The sequence below is a fragment of the Lineus longissimus genome, chromosome 17 (assembly GCF_910592395.1).
Source record: "Lineus longissimus chromosome 17, tnLinLong1.2, whole genome shotgun sequence".
Taxonomy (NCBI): Eukaryota; Metazoa; Nemertea; class Pilidiophora; order Heteronemertea; family Lineidae; genus Lineus; species Lineus longissimus.
In genome coordinates this window covers 14,817,845-14,840,443 of record NC_088324.1, presented here as the reverse complement: position 1 = coordinate 14,840,443, position 22,599 = coordinate 14,817,845, and the positions used below count along the sequence as shown (strand labels likewise).

The window sequence follows — 22,599 nt, the reverse complement described above, 5'->3', positions numbered from 1 at the left end:
CACCATGGGTCAAGTGTAACTGAGCCCCTAGTTTTCTTATTTTAGTATGACGGGTTGTGACCCCGTGAGAGACACCGGTATAATGGCGGTGCCGATTCGTTCGGGGTTTTGATGGAAAAGAAGGACCTTCCTTACGACTCGGTTTAATGCAAGTGTCTTGGTTCAGTGGTCCAAGGGGCCACGATCCTAAGAATGTGATGGAAAACGAACATTTTGCCAAAACTATTGTTTTAGCAGTCGATTTAAGAACATTATGTTCGCCAAACTGAAATTTCTACAATGTAGAATTCCATCTTTGGTTATGATTGATCCCCCGGGGACGGACCTCAAAAACTAAAGCTGCAGGAACAATGAGCAGTTATCAGTAACATCAGAGCCCAAGCACTAATAGTTCAACCTGGAGATTACAGTTTTCATGTCAGACCAATTTTGTGCTAGAACAATCTCAAAAGAAGCTCAATCATATTTTCCCAGATCCGAGTGATTAGCCTTGTGAGTGCATTCGCCCAAGACAATCACAACACTGAATGGCTTGGCGGCGGCGCCTGTTGTCTTCCATTGTTGTCAACAAGTGCACAGAAACCATTCAAAAACGCCCGTTTATTATTCTTCAGAAATTCGCCTTATGTTTTTATCAAAACCTCCATCACCTTAGTAACAATGGATTCCGTAATTTCTGAAGACCGCGGTGACAAAAGCGCGTCTCGAATTTCATAAATTTTCCAAAGTTCAGAAAAATTGGAGACTCGTTCCGGCTGGGATTGACTACTAAAAGAAGCTTCTTTGTTTCTGCGGGTCAGCTGAGATGATCTTAATGGATATTCTGGTCTTACAGAAATATCAATGGATTCAAGTAGTCTCACTTCTATCTCCAATTTTCTCTCTCAAACAGCGTTGCTGAGGAGTTTGAGCGACACTGTATACGGGAGGAGAGAATCTGGCTTTCGCGAAACAATCTTTTTGTCCAATGATCTCCTTTTTTCTACTATACGGACGAGGAAATAGATTCACCAGTTCTGGTTAACTTCACACAGCGATCGTGATTAGGCAGGAAACGTCAGAAACGAGAAAATACCACAATTAACACTTCTAATTTTCAGGTGAAAACCCCAGTTGCCTCGAGACCACAATTATATACTTATTAAACCAATTAAACCAAAATCTGTTGAATGAGGATGTTGTACTTTACAACCAGCTGCTTGTGTTTTTCTCTCTATGATTTCGTTTACAACTACATGTAGATACAAACTCGCCTTGGTGTCTGAGAGGATTTCTGTGCTACTTCCATTTCCGGACGGCTTCGGGTTCAAGCGCGGGAACTTTTTTTTTTGCATCTCAATGTTATTTCATTTGATAAGCCCAATAGCCTTATAAAAGTAAATGAACATGTTCGAATGAGAACTTTATGCATCACTTTGAAGCGAATTCGGCAAAATAGTTTTGCTACCGTATTTTGAAAAAATTCCGGGGAAAATGCAGCAGCCTCAGCGCTCAGCAACCAAAAATATGTCCAACAATGCAAATATTAAAACAGTCATCCGTCAAATCAACATCAGAGCGAGAACAAATAATTCAAATTAAACCAAATCCCCTGACGACAAAGACAAATTTTTCTTCGGTTTCGTTGTCCTTCTTTGTCCAAAGGATCTGGGAATGGACCGATCCCATCCCAGCCGCGCATGACTCCGACCCTAAAGAAACAATGTCAAAAACATGATATCAATAGTCTTTGTTTCAGGGCCTGGGGGTAGGAAATTTGCTCGCTCAGAAAATTGCTAATTATTTCTGAAGCCACAATAGTTTTTGCTTTGGCAATCTGTTTCAGATGAATTGTTTTGTGCTGCGCGCTGGGAGGGGCGTCTCTGGGAGTCGGGCAGGTCTCAGGTTGTGCTCAGGGGTCTTCTCAAAAGCTGTCTTCGTCGCTAAGGCATTCAAATTTCTTAGCAGAAGTGCTTACAGATTCCTCACCTATATAATCTGGCACAATGTAATTAAAACATGAATTCCCACAAAAAAGGCGAGAATGCAGCTGATTTTTTCCGACATGTTATCAGAAATATTCAGAGCGTGGGACTGCGAAACCTGTTTGACCAACGGTCACTTGTCGCAACCACCGCACGATGGTGCTCCAGCCTCTCCAGGCCCGGCTACTCCATAGATAGTTAAACAAGCACCGTGGGAATCTCAAAATATGAAATAAAATAAACACAAGTGACCACCACTTTTGTGTGAACGAGAGACGACGGTGTAGGTGGGGATATGTTTCAAGTGTGCGTGACGACAACCTGGTGATATGTTCGCGGTTGTCCGGTTGCCTATAGCTTGTTAGTTATTTTGGCGACTGTGAAACCGGTTTTTTTGCCCGTTGCAAATACTCATTCTTCTGATGGGGGATCCGCGCATCACATTCCGGGATCCACTTATCAAGTTCCCAAGTGCTCATGCGGCTACTGACCGCGATGATTCGGTGTGTGGGGACAGCCGGCTCTCCAACCATGAAGTGGCGTTCGGCGCACCGCGAACCTCTCACCACCATCTCATCGAAATCGACCCACGGACCATTTCAAATCCATTCTCGGTTTTATTCAGGTGATAGCATGTCATTTCGCGTTGACCTTCGTATTTACTTTCCGAGACCTTCAACGTTGGATGGTACTCTGAGCTAACAATATCGTGCCAGACAACCAGCTCAGAAAAGGCTGTTTCAAGAGTCAAAGGTCCACATTGGTTAGGAAGATGTCCAGTCTCTGGTCACAGTATTATTGTCATTAGCCCTATTGAAATAGGAACTTCTGTTAAAATGCAATTCCAGTCCGAGTTAAAAAGACACTGATTCGTCTCAAGTTTCGTCAGACGGGACGGAAAACGTCTTCCCAGACAAACGAAGTATCAACCTACTAATCCAAATATTAGCGGACAACGGTCACTCTCCTGGGAAAATCCCTTCCACCTGAATGGTTCGTCTCCTTCCCGGGGCCATCCTGCAGTATCATGTCACCTGCCGGAGTAAGGGCCAGCAGGTGGAGGGGCTAAATCCGGCCGAATTAGGGACGGGCCGTCCTCACGCGCCGCGTGACAATGTGCTGTTGCATCACAGCACGTGCGAAGGTCCCGGTTTTCGGACCAGTACGAGATGGACTGTCTTGGAGATTTTCCGCATGGGAAGATTCGTGAAAATATTGCTTGAGGTGGCCAGGTGTAGACTGGTGTAACGAAAACGACTGTCTGTTTAGCCGTCATTGAAGAATATGGTGGGACCATTCCTCAGGGGAACAACCCTCGCAGTCCTCATACAGTCACAACCTTAGCTATGTTGTCCCCTTGTCTTTCTGTAGTTTGTCTTCTCACAAGTGAGATCTGTTTAAGTTAACGCCAGCATTGGTGACAAAACTTGTTTTGAACAACCAAGCCCAGCCATGCCAGTTGCTAAACCACACTACATGCTCTATCAACTGATCTTATGTCATTTCACACTTGACATGCCGTGACAAAGGATGATGGTGCTCCTAGTTTAGGTCATTGGCATAGTTACGCGACTCCACCCAGAGAGAGAAACATCATCGGCATTTGATACTGTTGTGGGATAGCCCGTCAATTGAAGGATCCATTCGGACCTGGACCACATGGACAGAAGACTGGTTTACTGACCGTGGTAACTGGGGGAAGGGAAACGGGATCCAAGGGCAACATGCAAGGACCAATACCATCAGTGGGACTCCAGGAGGGATTTCGGCAGGTTACTTCCGACATCTTTATAGAAGATTGCTCAGGTTGACCAAATGGGACAATGTACAAACTAGTGACTTCGTAATGTCTTTCTAGGACTTAGTAACAGGATGATAGTCCTATCCTTCACGAATGTTGTCAAATTTGTCAGTTTTTCATCGGCATTTTAAAGTAACCATTGATTATTATCATTATCATAAGTCCCGCCAACAGTCATGAGGCCATTGGGGTGAAGCGGCACCACATTCGGTCTTCTGCAAGGTGGGTCAAGTCTCCGGTCTTTCATTCCGTCCAGTCTTTGATATCGGCCAACCAGACGCTCTTTGGTCGCCGAATACGATGGATTCGCTTTTGCCAAATTTACCAGTAAAGTTTGGTCTAGGGAAGTCCACAGCATAGCAACGAACCCAGCCCTGACGACATTCTCACAGGACCAGCAGCAGCCAGCCACAGAAAGTATTGTCATTATCTTCATTGAAATTATACTCCATACAATTCTTGAATGGAAAATTGGATCAATATCACGACTCATTCAGCGCTTGAAATCATGCTAAGATCTCAATTGTCATATGCAAGAAGGGGGACAGGGCACAAAGAAAAGGGGTCAAAACAACCAGAATTTAACACAATTTAAGGGAAAATCCCTTCAAGAACCCTTTTTAGGTAAATGGATGTATGAAGAAACTAAATGGGATTATTGGTGATTGTATTCAGGGAAAGGGTTCCAAGTCAACGGAAGGGTGAGAAAGGAAATGAGATTAGACTGGAGCGTGGGATCTTTAAAGATCTGTGAGTTAGGATAGGTGACAAGGGCAGAGAAAGGGCCTCAGGGTTGTGGCAAGAAAAGGTGTCTATGAGAGATTTATATTTGTTAAACATAATTCGTATCACGGGATTGTTGAAAGTTTTATATTGGGTTGGATTTTGTCCCTGGGGGTGTGGGATGGATACTTCTCTCTCCTGGTTTAACAATATATCATGGTTAGAGAATCATCAACAGTGAAGTTGTAACAAGGATTTTTCGAGTTGGATTTTGATAAAACAGACAGGAACATTGAAGGATGTCTTTGTTCACAAATTTTATAATCAACATGATCAAGGCCATTTCTTGCCAGTGGATTCCCACAAATTTGTCGAGGGCAGAATGTTTTTTCTGACCTAGTGCACTCAATCGCCATTTGTATTCAAATAGTTACGAGTTGAAACTAACTAGTACTTCACAAAGTACATTCGTAAGGTCAAATGTTGATGATCCATAATTGATTTACACCAAAGCTTGAAATCGGTTTTCTGTATCATTATACGCTTATGCGACCTGTTCCAATTCCAGACCAATCATTTCCCCGTTGAAATATTGCACTTCAAAGGGTACCACTATGTACATGTACCATGAACTCTTACAAGAGCCTGCAGAGTCAGCCATGATTATCACCCTCTATAACCTACTTAAGTTGATTTATTTGTGTTCAACAGGACTATTTTCCAATTATGGAAATACCAAGAGATTACATCGTTATGTACTCTAACTGGTATAGTATCCACGGTGTACTTTTCTGTGTTGAAACCTCACCAAAGCAATGAACACAACGTCTGTCCTTATAACTACTGATTTTTACATTTTATTATTAATATATGGCGTGAACATGGTCCATGGACCTAGCACAAATAAATTCATCACATCTGCAACATACCAACAACAGCAAAGAATCAACACAGACATGGGGTGATATGACTAGCAAGACTAGCAAATGCTTTTATCTAAATCTCCATGTACATTTACACCAGGCCTTTCTGTACAAAACCGGAGTAAAAGCATTTGCTAGTCTTTCTTCATATCACCCATTGAGCCACCTGGTGGTCAGTTCTGGAAGCACAACATGATGTGTTCTGGTAGATGAAGATGCCTGTTGTCACAGAATGGTGTTGTAGATGATATTTTTAAGATGAAATCTAAGATATACATATGAACAGGCAAACCAAATAGACATACTAGTCAGGACATCAAGTGGAGATTGCCCTTACAGGACATATGGTAGCCCAAGACAAATATTATGGCGAGTATAAAATTACAAAAATGTACTTTGGTGATAATCCGGAAGCTAGCCAGACATAACAGAACATTGTCAACATTTCAGAATCAGTAGGCCTACATGTACTGAAGCAGCAACTGGGAGAGTCAGATAAAGCCTATTAAAGCTGTCTAAAATCTGTCCAACTTAACTCACGAAAATATATTTGATTTTATCAGTACCTGGCTCACCAAGTTAAATGGATAGCAGGGTAATCAACTCCCCAAGCAGTCAATTCTAAAACTTGCCAAGGTTTCCATCCCATTTCACACAGCAGAATAAATATAACATTACAACTTTTGCTCATGTCTTCAATATGCGTGAAAACTGCTCGCAAACTTTTTTAAAATGGCTACCCTCCCAGTAGATTTTGCCACAGCTCAGGCAGCAGAAAAACAAGTCGATGGCATCAATCACAGCTTCGGGAAGACTGTCCAGTTGTAGCGGAACTTGTCCAGTTCCGATTGTCATTGTACTGAAGTTGATTTGACCGGAGATTTTCAGCTCGCTCAATGGGCAGTGAAATCGTTCGGTTGTTGGGTCGTCTGTACGCCGTCTGAGCCAGGCGGCCTTCATCTCTTCTTGTTTAATGTACGCGTATTGGTTTCCATTACAGATCTGAAAAGATAGGGAAATCATCATTAACGTCATGCCCTCTCTCCCAATCCAGATGCATTTTACAGCACTTGAAACTTGTTCAAGACTTACACAAGTCACTTCAGTGTATTTGAAGGACTATCGCTTCCAGTATGAGGATTAGTTACAGCTAAGGTTACATGGGTTACGCATGGTAACAATGAGATTTACCTCAATGGGTAAATATTATCAAGAGGCTGAAAAAGGTGCCACTAGTTTAGATGATGTTTAGGAGAGGGTCAACATACTTCACCAGAAGTTTATCATCAATAAATAAGACATTCAAGTTAGTCAGATTTAGCGCTACTTGAAGATATTCCATTGTTGTTGAAATCACAAGTATGCTTTAGTTCCAATCGCCCTGTCTTCGTGTGGGGGGGGGGGGGGGTTGATGATCCTCTTACGATCATTCTGACACCTTCACCTGATCACCCAGATCAAAATCATGAAAACCACAAATGTAACAAATTCCCAGAATGGCTTGAAATTAGCTTACTATTGGTGTATTGTTACCAACGTGTGACTTAGCTATTAATAACCTGTACCCCATTGTGCTTGTTATGGCGGGTGTTCCTTGGAATGTGAGATAATGATATGATCTCGTTAGAATCGTGTGAATCGCAGGGTTTACATGGTCTGGCGAGGCGATACCCTGACTTGGAGGGTTTCTTGGGAAGCAGGTTGTTTCTCTCCCCACAGTAACAGTTCATACTTTAGGGTTGTGGACAAGAGAGACTGAGTAACCATACAGGAGTCCAAGTAAGAGTCAGACAGACAACCACAGGGCTGACCAATGCTGTCCTTCAAAGAGGTGTTTTGATTTTAGAGGTAAAATTGTAAAGAAATGACCCACTGTGACCAAAATCAAAACATGTGTCCTTCTAAACAAAGGTCTTCACTTAGGAGGTTCAACACTACATTTTAGCCAACAGACTTTCAAGCTGGTGCTGCTGAAGTTCAACAGACCACACTTTATTTCTGGACTTGATAAGCATGATCTTCACTGCATTTAGAAACAGATATTCAGTAAAATGGCTGATTGTCCAGCAAACTCATCCAGTTAGATATTGAGTTGGACCCTTTTGTGATGAGAGGCCATTGAGGTTTCACCCACAGGTTATGAGACCTCAGTATCCCAGGGCTGTCAAGGGCAGCGGAAGTCCCTCCCTGGGGTTCCACGCCCCTTCACGCGGGAAGAAATAGCCATGAACACAGCCCTAGGGTGAAATCTAAGGACATATGTCAGCCTGGGGGTCAAGCAAGGGGTTGCTAGGCTGACCCTTAGGGTAGTGAGCTAGACTACAGATTGTTCTGCTAACACGCCCCGGAGCTTTTTCAGCAAGGCTTAGCATGTTTTCTTCTTGAGGAAACTGGTTCAGTGTTATAATGTATCTTCTGGTAATCAGACAATTTCTAAAGTTGTATTGTATCTCTAAAACATTCTTCCTTCCCATGGAAGTATTAATCGATCCAAACCTTTATCTAGAGGAGGAATGAAGCAGGAAAATTAGTGACTGTTCTGAAGATACCCTGGCTGCACATGACAAGGAAGCAGCATCATCAGCTCCTCAGAAGGAAAAAATCTCCAAGAAATATTGTGTGATTGCACAAACACATCTTTGGAGATGAACTCAACGAATTCTCCATTCCCAAAAAAAGTACACTGAATCATGTCTGTGAGAAAGAGATGTAAGATATCCAATTGATGAATACTGACAGTTTTGAAGATACTGTGCAGCATTATCAGTGACACAAGGAGGAAACCTCAAGAAGTATTGTGTTTACAAATGATTCAAACTCATAAAGATTTTCCCTTCCCATAGGAAGTCCATGCACCAAATCTGTGGGAAAAATCACCAAGCAGCAACATTTCCCATATCATAAGGCACTTGATAGATTTGCCCACGCATATTATCAGCCAATGGTTCTTAATTATTAGATTGTTAATTGGGCCTTTTATTAACAGTGTGTGTGAGAGAAACGCAGCTCTTCAAACAAGAATCTTACTTTTTTTCCATTTGGTGTCATGGTTGGACTCGAGTCAAGTGTTGGGACAACAATGAACTGGATATGTAAACAGTAGTTAAGGGGACATGAGGCTCAAGTGGGGACAGGTTCAGTGAGATGTTTGGAGAAGCGATCAACCACTTATTTTGATTTAACCCATTACGACTTGGACAATTTCAGGTATATTTTCAACAAAAATTTATAAATTGTCAAATGTCGTGCTGATTGAAATGTTTCCAAAGAGTGGTCATTTCAATAAGGTCTAATCTGAAATGGAACATTTCGTCATTTCGAATGACTGAATCTGTGCATGAATTACGTCTGAATTGACTACTTCCCACATTATATCACAAATTTCCATACCAAACACCGCCCCGAAAACTGAATGCAGCAGAGAAATTTACAAAGTTTCACTTGAGTGATTATGACATTGTAATCATCGGTGACTTTCTAAATTTCTTGATTGCCTTTAATCTGCGTTTATTGTCGGCAAATTTATCAAATGATCACCAATATTACCGAGTTAACACGATGAGAATTGGTTCGATGAGATTTTCACACTGATAGCGCACCCGAAGAATGGCCTTATGTAACATTGCATCTGTTCACCGGTTATTCTGGTGTTAAAATTGGCAAGTTTCATTGTGTCCTGAAATTCAATTTGTTCCCCCAGTAGGCAGGCTTGTGTTGGCTGGCGATGATGTAACCATTCAGAGTCATAACGAGTTCAGATGATGGGACTTTGGAGGGAGCTCAGGGCCACAAGATTCGACATAGAGAGGGGGGTAAAAGTGTAACCTAGTGGCCTCACAAATGACTACGGATAAATGTTCCGAATGACTGACTATTAATGAAACCTCACACCACTTTAAACCAGATGAGAGCAACATATGATGTGCTGCCACCTGGACATTGATAATCAAACTAACCAGTGGATCATGCTGGTTCGCAGATGAAGTCAAGTTCAAGACTTACCTGACATCGACTGAAGATATCTTTCTGTGTGACCTTGACATTGAACATATCCAAGACTTCCACAACTTGTTCCTTGGCATCCATAGTGTTAGGGACATTCATACAATAGCCCTCAGGGACGGCTGATCTTAACTGGAAAGTAGAACAGAACAAGTGTCAAACTGAGTGTTTTTATGTGAAAATTTAGATTTTAGAACTCTTCCAATGGGACTTTAGTTGAAATGTTTGGGGAAGGGTTAACAGATTTTAACATCAACATATCGGGTTTAGGTTAAGTTTAAGCACAACTGTGGAGGGGTAGGGTAGCGAGGGTCCTGAATCATCAACAGGCAGGTATCACAACCCTTGTGGAGAGACACGAGACGAGTGATATACATAATGAATGCATCTTGGATATGATGACACCACAGAACTACCTACTTCGTAAGGGTTGTGAAACCTTCTCTATGAAACCAATATGAATGCTGTGATTCTACAGCTAATCAAGAAAACATGAACATCTAAACCTACTTACTGTGAGATAAGGAGCACCCGACGTTAAAATGATTCTGTTTTCTCTAGCACCAATCTGCAAAAAAAAAATAAAATTTTGTTGTAGTCTTGAGATGACCCAAACTGATTTTCATTGCATTATCATTCAGATTGAAGGAACCTTGCTCTCAATCTCATGGCAAGCAAGAATTTCAAAGCTTTCATGGCATATTGACTTCTCAAATCGATGTGAACTTCGACCCAATATTTACACGTAATACCTACCACCCCTGCTCGGTCATGGTCATCATGGTTCTCCAAGATAAGGACATCACAGCCACAACATCTCAACTGCTTGCCGAGACCCTGTAACATGTTGTCAACAACAACGTGGAAGTCTTGAGGTGTGATGGGGTCACGGAAAATTGGCGTCAAGGGTTCAGACAACTGAAACGATAAAAAATACAACTGGTACCGATTTGCGACCAAATTTGTGAGAGTCTATCAAAAGTTTTGTTGGATTCAGATATAGAAGGGTACATACATTTATGTAGGCCTAGACCTTATGATAACCATGTTAAGCTAGCTCACAACCATTTGTACAATAGCAGGCCAATTCTGTAGGCGAGCACAGTTTTCTAATTACATTAGGCCTATAACCCCTACACAGGAGAGGCCCGAGGCCACCTGGGTTTTCAATTCAGTCATTGAAGAGTAAATGTAGGCATAGCATAGTACTAAGGAGCACCATGTTTTGCTAGCTCAAGAGCAGCAAACCTTTTCCCTCGCTTGTCGTCTCTCGTTCTTCTTCCTCTCAATCTCCTTGGCCGTCAACTCAGCAACATTCTGTTGTTTTTTTTCCTGTATTTTCTCCCTCTTCGACTTCTTGTCTTTCAGCCATTTCATTGAGATACGTGGCTCCATGTTGATGTCGAGGCTTTTCTTAGCAGCTATACTCCTGATGACATCATAGACTTCGAGCAGGACAAAGGCGTCCAGTGCTGAAATAAGAAAATAGAGAATTCAGCTTCATCGACCCACCAGCACAACGTTTCTTTACCTATACTATACCGTGTTAAGCATTCTGGAGCTGGCCTATAACAGTTCTCCCTTCATGCAGGGACGACTGTATGTTTTTTAGGAGATGCTTAGGGGTTAAAAAAGTGACAATTATACATGGAGTTCAAACCCAAGACCCTATACCATATGAATGTGCTTCCGACAACCAATGGGCTACTAGACTTACAAGCATATATGATCTGTGCCTCCCTCAGAGGCCTCTTCTCCCAGTTTGACATCTGCTGTGTCTTATCAAGGGGTTTCCCACAGCACATCCTCACCACATCACTAAGACCCTTCTCCTCGCCTTTTTTGAACGATCCTGTCGCCCCGGCACCGGTTGATTCTTCATCCGAGTCGTCCTCATCATCATCATCCATGCCACGGTTCTTCTGCTGTTTCTTCAGGTCACTGTACTTCAACTGGAAGAGCAAAAACTTGAAGTGTTTTCAACACAAACCATTTTCACTACCAATCTGGGTATGTCTTTAAGTGCTTTACAACAAATGTCTATATCAAGGCGTCCAAGATTAGGCAAGTCAAGGAATACCTTTGTAACAAGTATATAATACAAACTTTCACTCACTTTTTGCCTTTTAATAGATGTGTTTTGATTTTTGTCCGTGTTTACGGCATGTGGTTCAATGTCGCCATTATCATCCACGTCGAACACATACGTTGGTGTCCTGTCTGGTACGAAGAACTCGGGGAAGATCTTTAATATCTGAAAAGAAGGTTCAGATAAAGGAGTTTAAACTCTGTCTTTTAGCTGAGACATTCTAGTTGAGAAAAACTACCACTTGGTTACAAATATTGCTTCGAAAAGAAATCACAGGAAACTTACTGACTGACTGAGTGTCTGCAGATCTACTACTCTTACAAGACCGGCCATATTCTCCTTGATGCATGGTAAGGCCTTCACGATCATCTGTAAGTCAGAGGTGATACCATAACCTGAAAATATAAGATTCCAAACTTCAGAAAGTTTTTCGATAACGAATGGCTAGTCCGACTATAAATCACAATCACTGGTCCTCAAGAATAACTTAACCTTTCTCTCTTGGTTGGTTTTGAGGTTCAGATCAGATGCTGCCTGCAAGCAAAAACAAAAATTACAAATAGATGATCCCATTTACCTAATTTAATCACATGAGCATTGCAGAAGAATCTATCAGCCCATTTCTGCCAATCTTCGTCTGTTAGACACTTGTACAGCCGCACGGCATCAAGCAAAAATATCTCCTCCTCCGTTGCCAGTTGAATCAACGATACCCTGGTCTCCATCTGACCAAAAGTTGGCCGCCATTCAGAATCAATCCCGACTGTCACACCAGTCACCGTTATCTTATCAAGACATCTTTCAAAACCGGGTTTGTCATCGATCCACTGGATTTTCTCTCTGGGGAATTCAAGTGTATGATAGTAGCTGGCTTTCACAGCATCTTCACTGATGCATTCCGCATCCCAATCTTCATCTCCATCAGGTGCTGGTAATGACGCTTGGAGGCTGAAGTTGATAAAGATTTCATGATTTTCCTTACACACTACACTTACCAACAACTGCTGAACTGTCAAATAAACAAACTAAACATATGACAAATACCTGATAATCCATCAAAGTGAGAAGTCTCAGGCAAAGATGCTGAAACTGTGCACAGACCTAAAGTCTGAATTCCTGTACAACCTACCCTGGTTCTGTATAATTTGCCATAGCCTGCCTGATCTGGTCAGGAACTTTATCGTCAGGTAGCTTGTACTTGATTGCCCATTTCGCTGCTTCCTCCATGTCCAGGTAGTCAACCAATCCGTCCACGAACTGCTCCTGTAGGGTCACGTTATCACCGATAGAGGACTCTACCAGTTCTTCCCACACCTCGTCGCTGATGGTTTTCTCAGTGTATTTTTTGTACATGATGAATCTGTAATGATCGAAAATATATATGATTGGTTGCAAGTTCTCAACTTTGATCTGACAGTACACACATTTTATTCTCGTCTGCAAATGAACCTACCGTATTCCTCCCATGGCTTTGGCGTTATTGATATTTGGGCATGTCTCAGCCTTGATCTTGTAGAGCTTTAACAACCTCACAGCCAGCTTACTCAGGGTTTTGTACTTGAGTTTATCCAATCGGATGTCTGGGATGTCGAACTGCCTGAAAAAATTTAAAGAACTGAGGAACCCACACAAATGGAATGGTTCTGTCTGTTGAAATTGAAGTTCTCTGCAACCTGTACAATGAACCACCAATCAACAATTACACAGCAGGCAAACATACCATCCAGAGAGAAGTTGTTCCTACATTGAATGTTATCAACATTCTAAGGTCCATCATTGCATGTAAACAGAGCAGTTCAGACATATCTGTCCTCCACTCCACTTACCTGGAGAATTCAACAATTGAGAATCCCTTCTCACATAACATGTCAAGCAGTTGGACGAGTCGTTCTTGTTCCTTCTTCTTTCTGAACACATAGTTCTCAAGGATGTTAACTTTGTCTTGGAACAACAAGGGAAGGATGATCTGCAAAGAGGACAGATATTGAAACCTGACCATTAAAGATCAAATTTTAATCTGAATGGAACAAGTCCAGTATACTATTTTTACTGACTGCAATCCAGCTCAAACCTGTTCAGGTGAGAAAATGCTTTCAGAGCGTACCTGCAGGTTGCAGAATGGGAGCTTTTGATAATTGAACAAAGCCCCCACATGACGCCATGCTTTGTAAATGTACTCACATCCTTGGTCTCAAAGTGATCATGGAGATCAAGCCTGCTGACACAACTGGATGCCTGAAGAGAGCAATTATAGAACAAGTTAAGAGTAATTAGGCAAATGTACACTGAGAAGAACTTGACAACTGTCCATCAACTTATGCTTTCAATCGAGCTCCAGCTCAGGATAGAAAAAGTTGACACCAATAAAGAGTCTGCAAAAACTTACAAATTACCCAGTTACTTCAAAACGTCGGGCAAAATCAAACAAATTCTTCATGTACTTTATATTGCCAGTGAAACTCACCTCCTTGTACCTATGGTAGAGCAGCATGGACTTGATGAACGGCAGGAAGTACGTGTTCCCATTATGGCAAAGTGAATATGCCTTGACAGTGTTATCAAACAACAGCATGTTCCCATGGCTTCCCATTTCGAAAGCCTCAAGACGAATGTTCTCATTCAATAGTTTGTAATACTTGGCTTTATTTTCATTCGTGTTGATCCAGTCGGCGAATTCTTTCAGAATTAGAAAACACAGTGATGTTGTTTTTGGATTTCCATAATCTGGGCATGCTTCAATTAAATAGAGAACAAACATGTATGGAATCGAAGTGGAGCTGAAACATTCACGCAACAATGACGACAATCCACTTTTCTCTTTTTGAGCAGCGGCCCATTTAATTTCACTTATCCATTGTTCTGGTGACTTCTCACCACCGAGTTTCTCTATGTCTGTTCGTCCTCTGACGCCACGACCTCGACTGGCACCACCCCTGTCATTTTGAGCTGACGACTGTCCCTGGTTTCTATAAACATTGTCATGGCCCCTTCCAGAATACTGCCCACGTCCTCTGCAAGTGCTAGTAGAAGCACCACCATGATCATATCTTTGAGCATGATGCCCACCATATGCACTTAGATTGAAATCATTGTTGTCTGTTCCACGATGCCCTCGGCCAACATACTGTGTTTTAAAACCTCGTCCTCGATCAGATGCTGGTTTTGTCACTCCTACATTGACATTCATTCCCCAAGGTGTTCCGCGTCCAATGCCCTGTCCACTAAAAGGATTCACCTTGGGCTCATTCTTAGAATTCTTTGCAGTTCCACCAAAATAGTCACTTGTGGATGGATGGTTGTAACTTTGAGTGGAAAACGATACAGCTCCACTAACCTCGAATTCATCACTGTCGTAACTATCATAGTCAGCCATTTTGATGACTTCAACAGTGGTTTTACTAGGGGGCACTGCCAGTTCCAATGATCCTGCAGAAAGAATTTGGAGAACAACTGAAGATAAATATCACATATACATTCACAACATGAAATATAGGAACTTGAGTGGGATAGATAGAGTAGTAAGAGCACCAGGCTCATAATCAAGAGGTCATGGGTTCGACTCTTTCCAACTGCAACACAGTAATCAATTAGGTTATACAGACAGTACTTCTTCTAAGTTCAATGGCCCGAATGGGAAAAAGGCTACCAAGTCCAAGAACCACTTTTTACTTTCACTTTCCCATACGTCACTAGACTAAGGGAATGAATTCGGTCCCATATGTCAGTATGGGAACGAAGTAGGCTACGTCAGGGTCAATCTTTCGTGCACTTGAGCAAGACTTAAAGAGATCAAGGACGAGATCAAAATCCCTTGGCCTTGGCCTGGGCCAATATTGATTGAGGTAAAAAAGAAGCCAGTTTTTTGGTTCCCAAAATGTTTCCTTGGTTTGTTTGCAATTACCTCTTTCTGTCTTTGACCGATTCTTCCCCAAAAAAATCTCTAGTATCTCTTGACCAACTCTCACCAGAATATGGAAGAATATGATCATAACACAAGCTGGAATGAGCTAAAATTCGAGACGATTTTCGTTTTTTATTTTTCTCATGGGGGCTGCCATGTTGGCGTGTTAAGTGTAAGGACCTTATTGATTGGTTGACATTTTCCATGGCTCATGAATCAACCAATGAAAATACTTCTACGAAAAGGAATAAGGGGGGTCGGTATTGTTAACCCTCGCTCATCCGTGCATTGCCCTGCATGCGCAACTTCGACACGATTCCAAAAAATCGACTCGAACCTTATTTGAAATCCGCCATTGCTAACCGCTGAGCCATCGAGACTTTCATGTTAGGGCAAGAATTTCTTTGCGATTCATACTTCTGGTAAGAACGCAGTGCGAGGGATGTTATCCCTCTGACACCATTCAGGCCGTCGCCATATTGAAATATCAGTCCGTGTGTGACTAGGTCGCGCAGGTGTCAGGGTAATTTGCCGAAATAGATCGAAAGTATCTTATATTTCGATATTTGTACCGATTCTTCTCAATATGTCGTATTTATATAGCTCGGGGATATTTTTTATAATGTTTGAAGCTGATTTTAACGTTCGAATGGCGTTTTGATAATGTCTTTAGAAGCGAGGTCAACGAGGTCAAAGGAAATAGTTTTTGGCGCCAATGACGTCAGCAATGGCGGATTTGGAATAAAGTTCGAGTCGATTTTCTTGGAATCGTGTCGCAGTCCTGCACACATAATTAACATGGTAGATAATCTTCTGTTTCGAGATGTGTTGTAGGGGAGGTGTGGCGGGATCTTGTCCTTCAATCGCATATGTTTGGCTTCACTATAAAAAATGCTGCTGAAATGAACTCCAAGGAATGAACTCCAAAGATGTGAGGGGCATATGCGTCCTAGCAGTTTGTGCCATGGATTGGATGTCGATGACTGAAGCTTCAAGGATCATGGATTGTGACAGTGGTCAGCTGTCATACCTCAATGTCATGTCGCATTCTCTCAGCCTGGCGTTTATCTTCTGTTCCATTGTCTCATCCTCTTCACCTCTTTTCAGCCGTCTACAGGATTGGACACAGCTGTTGGTGTGTCTTTGGTGAGCATCGCTGGTCTCGCTTTCACCTATTACACATTGTGGGTTGTCATTTTGGTAAGGACACTGTCTGTAAAGTTCCTGTGTTCTGTCTCATAGCATTGTTTAACACCATAAAAGATAGAGGTTGTGTCCTGATTATGTTGCAATCCTGTGGACTCTGTGAAAACCATCCTAACCTTGCTACCGATGATCACAATCTGACGAAGCATGAGGCTGTGTCACAACCTAGAAGACAAGTGATACGTATAGAGGACAACAGGATTTCACTCCTATGTTGAACTTCCCTGGTTAACTAACAGGTTTGTTTAAATTTCAGCCTTTTGTAGAGGATGACCATCCGATGCACCAGTTTTTCCTTCCAAGAATCTATGCAGTAGGGATTCCATTGGTGGCTGGATTCACAGTCCTAGCAGGATTAGGTATGTGGGAGTTTAACAACAAGTCTAAAACATCTAAATTCAGTCTCATGAGCTCTGTGACATATTGCTCTTTTCAACATGACTATTTCACTCTTTTCAGGTGCTTTTATTACCATGGTGATGATGAAGAAAAAGACTAAGACAAGTTGATTCAACAAGCTGCATGTAATTCATACCATATTCATTCCATTATTAACATGTCAACTTTTCTGTGGATTCCATAATATTAATAAAGAATTTATAATGAGATTACACCTGAAGTTATTTAATGGATGTAGCAGAATCCTGTTCCAGCTGCTACCTTCCCCGAACATGCCCAACTTCCAAGTAACAAGACACAGAAGTCTTCATCAAAAACTAAGTAATTCAAAGTCCTTGATCCTGTACAAACTTGCAGGCACAATTTATAATCTGTTCACTACACAAGAAGAGCGGATTGGGCACGACACCTCAGTTAGTCTAATGACTTGCAGTAATGCATGGGCTATATGTATTTACTTCTGCGCAACTTCACAGCATTCTTTTGTGCTAATATCTTCACATCTGATAGTAAATTTGATAGACCAATGCAGAATGTCCAGCCAATAGCACTATATCCTTCCATGTATCTTACTGCTGATTCACTTTTCAAGAAGAGCAGATATCGTGTCCCTTGGATCAGGCACATCTTTGAGGACTTGAGCACCTGAAAAAGCAATGAGCTACAATTATTTATACCAAGGAGTTGATATAACATGGTCTCCAGAGTCAGGTTGTTGCTCCTTCAAATGTGGACTTGGCCCAAAACTGGTCATCAAGTATAATCTCTCTTCCACACTGTGCTGTCCGAAGGATATTGTAATATGGAGGTTCTACTGTACGTACTCGCAGTGCTACAGGGTAAAGAACAACTTACTAAGACTTTCTGACTGTTTCCGGATGCATTCCTCGGCTTTCTTGTGATATCTTGACATGTTACTTGCAGTCTTTTGAATCTTATCCACCTGGAGAAATAGAAAAGATAAGTTCAATTTACTCACCGGACTTCCATTTTCTGGGTCAATCCCGATGTAAGGATATGTTCACCACAGTACAAGCGCGATGTTGGCTGAACAGTTAATATATGAAAATATGGGAACAGGCGGCACTGTGTACAGTTCCTTAAAGCATAGATACTTTTAAATAGACCTCCACAGACCTGAACAGTTAATAATCCTACTTTGATGATGAAATTTACTGACTGTTTGGAGCTGTAGGTCTCCTCTGTAGAGGGTCAAGTAAGGAAGATTAAGTCTCTTTCTCTCGATGGTTTCAAATCTTGGACCAGTGGAAGACCCAGGGCTAACCGACAATAAGACTTTTACTCACAAACATCACAGCAAATTCATAATTCAGCACAGAATCACTCAAAATCTTCTTATAATCTGGCTTGCTTTCCAGAACCTTCTTCTCCGCTTGGGAAAGGGTGGGTGGGTGCTCTGTAGCAACTATACTATCCGCCCGTTTTTCAAACATCCTGCAAATATGATGAATAAATTAAGATCTTTGAGAACAGGTACATGAATTGAAGGCGCGATCAAAGTTCAAACAAGTTTCATCAACATACCAAGCAATTTCACCCTCCAACAGGGATAAGACCACTGGGGTAGACCTCAAATTACGTTCAAAACCCTCGTCAAGGACATCATCAGTACATTTGTAAAGGTCACAATGAAAATAGTTCCCTCAGTAAGTGACTGATAACACTTACGCTTTTGCCTCCCTGGCCAGATCCTCCCTGTTGTGCCGCAAGTCATTCCACGAATCACACTCTGCGTTCAACCTGAAAAAATAGTCCATTATTGAAGCAACCATGTTTCATTTTGCATCGCCTTCTTCTCGTTCACCCGACAGGATGCAATCTGCATGAGAACTCGCTGCCTCCTGGTATCAAGTTGGAGTTTCTCGGAGAACAATTTCTACAGACATAAGATACTTTACCTCACGATAGCGGTATTGTAAAGCTCAACACGCTTCTCATTCTGTATGTTGATGGGGTTCGGTAAAAGCCTGGAGGAGAAATAACGCTAGGTTAAGTATTCCACTAAGAACTGTTCATGGCTAACCAAACACATGGACTGACCTTAGGGCTAGCCAACTGTTCTTAATGCTGCCAAAACAGCCAGGAGCAAACATCGAAAACAATCAACAGGGAAATACGAGGATGATGACGCATCTACTTTCGAACGGGTGTAGGGCACTTGAAACCTTGTGTTATAAGTCGTACTTCCACCTATCAAATCCCCGTGTCTTTTGCGCTTACACCTATGAATTGCCGTGTCTAAATAGACCCGTGTGTCAAATCCCTGTGTCTATTAGCCCCATCGAGCTCGATGGGGCTAATCGGGGGCTAATTTAGACCCGTGTTCAACACGGGTTTTTTGATAGGTGGAATCTGAATAGACACGGCAATTGCAAGTTCTAAGATCCGGCGACAGATGGCGCGGTGTAGTTGCCTCGGTATTGCGCCCCCTCCAACGGGAAAGAAACACAGGCGAGCTCCCTACCTACAGCGCACCTGTCGCTGGGGCTATTAACCATTATCTAACACAACTGATAGGTGTAAGTGCGCCGCGGGTTTTTTGACACACGGCGAAGACACGGGTCTTGAAAAAACATGGGGTTTTATGATAGGTGGAACTACGACTATAGTACAACTGAATAAGCGAGACAAATTTTCAAACTTTATGAGTACTGGAGCTTTTATTGTTAAAATTTCATTTCAAAATGTCAGTCAAGAGATGAAACTGTACCTATCCCTTGGTGTACACGCTTGTTTGAATGTTCCGTCTTCCCTCATTTGCTGCGTGAGTTTTTCCGTCTTCTCTAAAGCCTCAAATTTAAACTGCGCAAATCCTGGGTCATCACCAGGTGCCTCAGCTTCCATTTTCTGGAGGGTCCGCTGAAAGGTTTTGGAGAAGTGTAAATTCTATTATTCTGGAGGGGGAGTGATGAAGCCCAAAAAGATTATGATGTACGCCTTGCGAAAGCAACAGCCCCAGGTTTTCAGTAAACAACTAGCGCATAGTTTGCAAAAAATATTTACCCGGATAAGCAACTGCTGTAATCTTGCCAGTCTTTCCTCTTCTGGTAGTTCTTTAGGTATTGTTTGACAAAGTTCTGAATGGAAAAAGGTTTGGAATTATTATTTATTTATTTGGCTCATAACTTCTTGGTGAAGATCGCTTCATGCTACTACTCAGCAGATTCATTCAAAGACAGCCGGTCAACACTGTCACCTGTCACCTGTCACATGGATACTTTTTTTGCCATACCCGACATACTTCTTAATGGTATTGTCAAAGCATTTTGTACTGATTGTACTTGGCACAACCGACTCACTGAGGTGTTACTCCACAGTGCCAATGCTTTTCGTTTACCCTACTGAGGAGAATGGGGGATGCTTGGTCTGTCTTTGAAAGAAATGGAGACAGTAGCACAAGATCATCAGGAGATCCGGATGGAATGCTCCAAGTAATAAGGCCAACATTATATGACAATACGGTATGGTGTTTCTTTACCTGATGAAGGCAAGTTGACCATGCCTTTACTCTTTCTACCAGCAACAAAATTTGATCGCCTTCTTGACTTCTTTTTGCGTGACTCAGAAGAGGATAACTTGGGCAGAGGAGGAGAAATCAGCTGGAAATAAAGTATGCTATGTTATCTATAGTCGTATCATGTCAGAGAGGAAACTCATGATCATTGGTCGTTCTTGTTATACCACACACAGTTAGGGAATCATAATTGAGAGTTACAGCTGTTTTCAGTGTAAAAGGCTGACCCTCCATCAGTAGATCCAAGGTGAGAGATGATCTTTGGCCAGAGCAAAACAAAAACCATTAACGCAGCCCTGATATTCAGACTAAATAGTTTTTACACACCTGTTCGCCTGGTGATACCAAAATCTTTTCCTCAGGTACTGCAATAAGTGTCTCCCTTCGGTTGGTTGCAAGAGACCTCTCATCTTCCATTCCAACCTTTTCGGATGCATCTTGCAAATCTGTCGCCAAAGTCACACTCGTCACCTCTTGAGATTCTGATGCAATGGATGCTTGACTTTCACCCTGAGATGGAAGGGAAGAAGTTTCTCCAGATCGTTGCGAGCTCTGTGTAGAGGCAGGAAACACCTCCGACTCGGAAGTCAGCTCATCAGAAGAACTAACACAGATAACTGACACTTCTTTTTTAGTTTGCTTTTGTGATATTTCTCCAGACTTTTTCTCTTTCACAGCTGACTTTGACACAAAATTCGAATCAGTGGCTACAGTTGCTACTTCAAAAGACTTTCTTGGTCGTCCTCTTTTTTTAGGTGATGGTGACTTAACAGGATCGCTGTCAGATTCTTTCACTGATTTTCTTGGCCTCCCTCTTTTTTTAGGTGATGCCATTTTGATAGGTTTATTTTCGACCTCAGATTCACTCGCCACTGACTGTTCTTGTGATGTTGTGCATGCTATAGTTGCAAGTTCCTCGTCTAATTTTCTTGGCCTCACCCCTGTTTTTGTCAATGGTGGTGATACAAAAGGAGCACCGACAGCTTCTGTTTTACTTGGTACCAACTGCTGTTGTGGAGCTGTGCATTTTACAGTTACAGTCTTTTCAACTGATTTTCTTGGTCGTCCTCTCTTTTTAGTTGATGGTGACTTAACAGGCTCACTCTCAGTTTCTTCAACTGATTTTCTTGTTCGTCCCCTTTTTTTAGCAGATGGTGACTTAACAGGCTTATCCTCTGTTTCTTTGAGTGATTTTCTCGGCTGTCCCCTTGTTTCGCTTAAAACCAGCTCTTTTTGTGGTGGTGTTCGTTTCCTTTGCTTAATAGCAGAATACATGTCTTTTCCCCCTTGGCTTAAATCCAGTGAAGGAGTATGATGTGTCTTTGTTGTCGGTATTGCTTCATTTTTAGGATTTGCCTCGTCCCCGGTAGAAACCATAAGTAATTTAGCTCTCCTTGGGCTACTCCTTCGGATGCTGTCACACCGTTTAAGTGACACTTCCAACTTGGGTGCCAGCGAAACTTTATCTTTACTACCCTCACATGACAATGATTGTCTTTTCTTTGCACTCGTTTCTTCAGAGGTGGAGAGTGTCCTCCTACGACTCCTGCTCCTTTTGATCGATGCCATGGTGGCAATGCCAATGGCAGCTCTCAATGAAACCCAGGTTGATTTGAAATAACTCTGAAATCATATAAAAAGAAAAGCATTGCCAATGCCAATGGATGGTAGATCTCGATATTGATCAGCGCAACTGCAAGAAATGTTATGATGGCAGGAACTTCACATTACAGCTATGACAGGCTGCAATCGTTGCAATGGTGTGCAACAAAACGTTTCGTCCGAGATTAGCCAGATTTTGACTTCCATCCGAAAATGGATATCATGTAGGCCTGTATGTAAACTTGGCGTATGCTTGTACGGCGTTACAAAGCCAATCAAAAGAGGTCCTTTGTAAACAGTCAGAAACATATTTTGCACAATCAACTAACCTGAAAGTAACTATATACATAAGTGTATCAAATGCAGATGTTTTTTCATTGTTTTATAAATCCTGAAGTGGTGAAAAGGAGTTTTGTAAACGAAGAAATTTCAAAACAACCGCGATCGGAAGTAA

The 22,599-nt window shown here is 42.0% G+C and overlaps 3 protein-coding genes across 4 annotated transcripts; 1 reads left to right on the top strand and 2 right to left on the bottom strand.

Annotated features, from left to right (window-relative positions):
• Positions 1-4,795: 4,795 nt before the first annotated feature.
• LOC135501564 (exonuclease mut-7 homolog) lies at positions 4,796-15,561 on the bottom strand. Its single transcript, XM_064793724.1, has 15 exons — positions 15,404-15,561; positions 13,967-14,928; positions 13,684-13,737; positions 13,329-13,468; positions 12,956-13,099; positions 12,632-12,862; positions 12,080-12,450; positions 11,788-11,897; positions 11,530-11,667; positions 11,131-11,365; positions 10,662-10,885; positions 10,170-10,331; positions 9,928-9,981; positions 9,414-9,545; positions 4,796-6,413 (listed from the first exon to the last, which is right to left on the bottom strand). The coding sequence occupies exons 1-15, from the start codon at positions 15,489-15,491 to the stop codon at positions 6,099-6,101; spliced, it is 3,360 nt and encodes a 1,119-aa protein (XP_064649794.1). The 5' UTR covers positions 15,492-15,561; the 3' UTR covers positions 4,796-6,098.
• A 537-nt stretch (positions 15,562-16,098) lies between these two features.
• Positions 16,099-17,220, top strand: LOC135501357 (dolichol phosphate-mannose biosynthesis regulatory protein-like). Its single transcript, XM_064793430.1, has 4 exons — positions 16,099-16,204; positions 16,511-16,603; positions 16,866-16,968; positions 17,069-17,220. The coding sequence occupies exons 1-4, from the start codon at positions 16,202-16,204 to the stop codon at positions 17,116-17,118; spliced, it is 249 nt and encodes an 82-aa protein (XP_064649500.1). The 5' UTR covers positions 16,099-16,201; the 3' UTR covers positions 17,119-17,220.
• On the bottom strand, positions 17,125-22,596 carry LOC135501354 (nucleolar protein dao-5-like). Of its 2 annotated transcripts, XM_064793425.1 has the most exons (10): positions 22,475-22,596; positions 20,871-22,166; positions 20,508-20,628; positions 20,033-20,106; positions 19,740-19,888; positions 18,928-18,996; positions 18,698-18,769; positions 18,316-18,463; positions 17,864-17,951; positions 17,125-17,653 (listed from the first exon to the last, which is right to left on the bottom strand). In XM_064793425.1, the coding sequence occupies exons 2-10, from the start codon at positions 22,110-22,112 to the stop codon at positions 17,589-17,591; spliced, it is 2,028 nt and encodes a 675-aa protein (XP_064649495.1). In that variant the 5' UTR covers positions 22,113-22,166; positions 22,475-22,596; the 3' UTR covers positions 17,125-17,588. The 2 variants fall into 2 exon arrangements, with proteins under 2 accessions (XP_064649495.1, XP_064649496.1); XM_064793426.1 differs by lacking the exon at positions 22,475-22,596 and having other exon boundaries at positions 20,871-22,334.
• Between the last annotated feature and the right edge of the window lie 3 nt (positions 22,597-22,599).

Excerpts from the sequence above, each read along its gene's own strand:
- LOC135501564 (XM_064793724.1), bottom strand. The coding sequence starts at position 15,491 with ATGATCATATTCTTCCATATTCTGGTGAGAGTTGGTCAAGAGATACTA. Across the intron at positions 9,982-10,169 it reads ACCATGACCGAGCAGGGGTG|ATTGGTGCTAGAGAAAACAG; the intron begins GTAGGTATTACG and ends TTTTTTTTGCAG. Across the intron at positions 6,414-9,413 it reads ATATCTTCAGTCGATGTCAG|ATCTGTAATGGAAACCAATA; the intron begins GTAAGTCTTGAA and ends CTATCTTTTCAG.
- LOC135501357 (XM_064793430.1), top strand. Across the intron at positions 16,604-16,865 it reads CATTGTGGGTTGTCATTTTG|CCTTTTGTAGAGGATGACCA; the intron begins GTAAGGACACTG and ends TTTAAATTTCAG. Across the intron at positions 16,969-17,068 it reads CACAGTCCTAGCAGGATTAG|GTGCTTTTATTACCATGGTG; the intron begins GTATGTGGGAGT and ends CACTCTTTTCAG.
- LOC135501354 (XM_064793425.1), bottom strand. The coding sequence starts at position 22,112 with ATGGCATCGATCAAAAGGAGCAGGAGTCGTAGGAGGACACTCTCCACC. Across the intron at positions 20,107-20,507 it reads GGTCAACTTGCCTTCATCAG|AACTTTGTCAAACAATACCT; the intron begins GTAAAGAAACAC and ends TTTTCCATTCAG. Across the intron at positions 17,654-17,863 it reads GAAACAGTCAGAAAGTCTTA|GTGCTCAAGTCCTCAAAGAT; the intron begins GTAAGTTGTTCT and ends TTGCTTTTTCAG.